This window comes from Galendromus occidentalis, unplaced genomic scaffold (genome assembly GCF_000255335.2).
Source record: "Galendromus occidentalis unplaced genomic scaffold, Mocc_1.1 scf7180000076944, whole genome shotgun sequence".
NCBI classification, from domain to species: Eukaryota; Metazoa; Arthropoda; class Arachnida; order Mesostigmata; family Phytoseiidae; genus Galendromus; species Galendromus occidentalis.
The window spans coordinates 31,139-34,786 of record NW_003804933.1 but is presented as its reverse complement, the minus strand read 5'-3'; the positions used below and the strand labels follow the sequence as shown (position 1 = coordinate 34,786).

The 3,648-nt window shown below is 51.9% G+C and overlaps 1 protein-coding gene across 1 annotated transcript; it reads left to right on the top strand.

Annotated features, from left to right (window-relative positions):
* Positions 1-352: 352 nt before the first annotated feature.
* On the top strand, positions 353-2,410 carry LOC100900107 (uncharacterized). The gene is made up of 3 exons (XM_003740404.2): positions 353-850; positions 946-1,718; positions 1,859-2,410. Exons 1-3 carry the CDS (start codon positions 634-636, stop codon positions 2,174-2,176), a joined length of 1,308 nt encoding a protein of 435 aa, XP_003740452.1. The 5' UTR covers positions 353-633; the 3' UTR covers positions 2,177-2,410.
* Positions 2,411-3,648: the final 1,238 nt, after the last annotated feature.

Here is a 3,648-nt window from a genome sequence, read left to right as displayed (position 1 = left end):
TATTTCGTGCCACCCGCAAGTTCATAGAGCGAGTGCTGGGAACGATGGGCTGTTCGAGAGGCTTATGAAAGAGATATTTACATCGCCATCGAAGGTCCAAACCCCAAAATCGAGCTCCGAACCCCGAGGGGAAACCGATTTTTCAAATCGATTGCTTCTAGCAGTGGGTTCACTGCACCTCTTCGAGTGAGCTGAATCCGCTGCTCTCCAGATATAAGCTGAGGAAGTCTTCCGGGAAATCGTTTCATATCAGGAGAGATTCCCTGAAGCTCCCATCGATCATTCTCCGAGGCTTCGGGACGATGTTCGAGAAGTCTCACACGTCCACCACGTTTCAGGTTGTCCCGAAGAAACGCACAACGTGCGACGCTGTTTTGTCTACCCCCGATACGCCGGCAACAATTAGAAGTGTTACTTTGTCAAGCCGTGCGTTTTGGTTGTATGCGCGGGCTCAGAGCGACTCCATAGAATGTGTCCGTTGTTGTCCCAATACTAATCATCGAGTGAGTTCGCCCAACGTCGTGATTCACCGTGTTCTTACCTTCGTGTCAGTGTTCGTGCTCGCGGCGGCCCCGATAAGATCAAGATAAGTTCTCTTTGATTGTCCTCTCGATCACCTGATAAGCAGTAATTATGACGAAGAACAAGAAAGGGAAGAAGAAGAACAAAATGGCAACTCGCAACAGAAACAATCAGCAACAGAGGGCCGACGGTGACGAGAAGAAACCCTTCAGTGACAACTCTGAAACGGAAGACCCAAATGATCTGACGCATATGACCCCGACTCCGGAGCCCCAGGCTTCCGACAGTGGCATCGATTCCGGTCGAGGGTCTCCGGGAGACGAATCAGGTTGGTGCGCGCTCATCAATGTGATGGAATACATCCGAGAATAAGGAACTCCGATGGAAAGGAAACTTCGGCGCGAAAATCGATTTTCTTCACAGTTCCAGGCTCCACCAATATAAAAGTTGATGTTGGAGCAACAACCATCGAAGACCAGTCTACTGTGGAGACCGGTCGAAAGCCCAAGCTGGAAGTTGAAGCTGAACAACCAAACAGCGAGACTCGACTCGGAGCCGGTCCGCGAAGTCAGAAGCCCGTGGGTCGGCCTGACGACAGAATGAACGTGGTCACCGACGGCAGAACGCAGGAACAGCCTGATGGGAAGAGCCAGCACGAGCTCGATAAGCGAAGCTCGGAGAAAACGCGTGGCGCGCTTCAGGGAAAGTCTGATACCTGGGTCAAGGGGAAATCAGTAGAAACAGTCGGAGATGACTCAGATAATTTGACCCCGAAGAAATCTGATGATCGCATCGAAGAAAAATCCCAGGGGACCCTCGGGAAGTCCGTAATCAAGGTTGAAGTGAAGACCGAAGGCGAAATCGTCGGAGCCAATAAGAAAACCGAGGATGAATCTGGCAAACGAGGCGGCGATCCAGCCGGCGACACCGCCGTCCGGCGTAGAGGAGCATCGTCGCTGAAGAAACCCAAGCCCATGGAAGACATCAAACACCCATTGGAATTCGCCTGGGACTTTTGGGCTGTGACGCCAGAGGTTCATTGGAGCAGAGCGCTTCAGCACTGTGTCATGTTCGACACAATTGAAGATTTCTGGGTGAACTTCAACGAGATCAGGGATCCGCGTATCGCGCAAAAACCCATATTGATGTTCAAGAATGACATTCGTCCCGAATGGGAACATCCTCGCAATGCGACAGTGAGTGTCCCGTATCGGATACTTCACAATGAGAATTTCCGAGTTTTTTCCGTGATACTTTGTGGCTCCCGTTCGAACTCTCCGTCAGCCTCGGCCGGAACGGAGGACAGACGAAATAATCCTATCGAAATTTATTTCAGGGAGGGCGCTGGAACTTCGCTCATGGCCTCCACGGTCCTTTGGCTGCCGACGTCTGGCGAGAATTAGCTCTTATGCTTATCGGCGGCATCAAGTTCGGCAGTTTGACTCCGCATATAAATGGATTGTTCTGTACTTGGAAAGGTGACGGACTGCACTACTCTGTCTGGTTGGATACCACCAGAGAAGACATCGTGATGTCGATCGGGAACACGATACACGAAACCCTCCGCTCCGTCCTGAACAAATCGTTTGTCATAGAGTTCGTGCTTTTCACGGGGCCGAAAGTAAAGAAACGAGCCTTGGCCGTCATCAAATGAGCTAGCGAGCCGGTTCACGCACTTCTACGCTCCCTCGATCCTCCGAGATCGTCGAGTCCAGGTTCAGATCGGTTTAAAGCTTTGTCTTTTAACATTCATAGCGCTGCGTCAGGATCATATCTCTTTTCTCTGTTGTCGTACCGAAAATCGTTCCTCGATGCCTCGCCGATCCAATGCTCTCGCTGCGACGACATTTTAGTTAACATGAAAAATAAAGGAATGAAGAATTCTCCGCAATCCGTTCCTTTCCTTCCCCCCGAATCGGGAATCCCTTGGCGTGAATGATCCTCCCTCCATTGATAAAATTCTTTTTACGACTTCGAGATAGGCATCCCCCGTGGAGGATGGTGAGGCGAATCCTCTACGGCTCTACGGGGTATGCTCGTTCAGTGCAGCGGGAGTCGCTTCTCCCGTATGGATCGACCTTTCGGTGAAGAGCTCTCTGCGCTCCCGCAGAAGAATAATCGGAAGTGAGCGGCTCTCCGTCCTCCGCATACGACGTATTAATTGTCATCTCACTGTGCAGTGCTAGTCCACACTCCGAGGCGGGGCCACGATCCTGCGCTGAATCCTCGCGTCGGCTCCGCCCCACGCCAGGATACTTTGTGTTGGATCATAGGCTTTCGGAGAGGAGATCTAGAATCCACTCGAGGTCGAGTGCGAACGATTGAGATTTTCGTGACTCTCCTAAGTACCTGCTTGTCCTTGATTCTTAAATTTCCTGCAAAGCCTGAGTCGTGCTTCGCAGACAAATCCGATGAATCAGGGTGCAATGCAGTGCTTTCCTCCCCTGGGAACGAGCCAATGCGGGTACGAGCTAATGCATACGATATGTATTCTGCCCCAGAGTCGGAAGATTAGCGCGTGGGTTCCTCCGGCACAATCGAAGTGCTTTCGACTCGAATCGTGAATGCCATTCAGAGCTCCAGTTATCGGAACGACTTCGAATCTTCGAGGGAAGTCGTCTGGAAAATGATGGTCTCGTCTATCGTCTGGACCTCGTTCGCTCGATCCAATGATGTTCGGAACAGCGTTCGTCGAATGTGATTGCTCGGAGCTCGGCCTCGGTATTTCATAAGAATCGCTGCTTATCGGAGCGGATGAGCTGCGCAGTCAGCGATCTCTCGTCAGAAAGGACCCGCATGTCACCGTTCCTTCAAGATAGGTCCAGACTCTGAGAGCTGCGTTATTTCCGACTCCGGGGGGCGTCGGGAGTCTCCTCCAGCGGCGTAGACTCGAGAAAAGGAAAGGTCGGCCACGAACATATCTGTTGAGTGTACCATCCCGTGTTGCCAATCCTCGTTCGGAAATTTTCTCTCAGAGCTCATAATTCGCAGCCCGGAACATTGTATCGGCACCTCTCGGGGGAAATTCACCGATCTCACAACTCCTCGAGATGCTTGCCCGGGGAGGCAGGGATATGAAGCAGACTTCCGGGAGTTCCGCGCAGAACAATGGAGCGATTGTGGGTG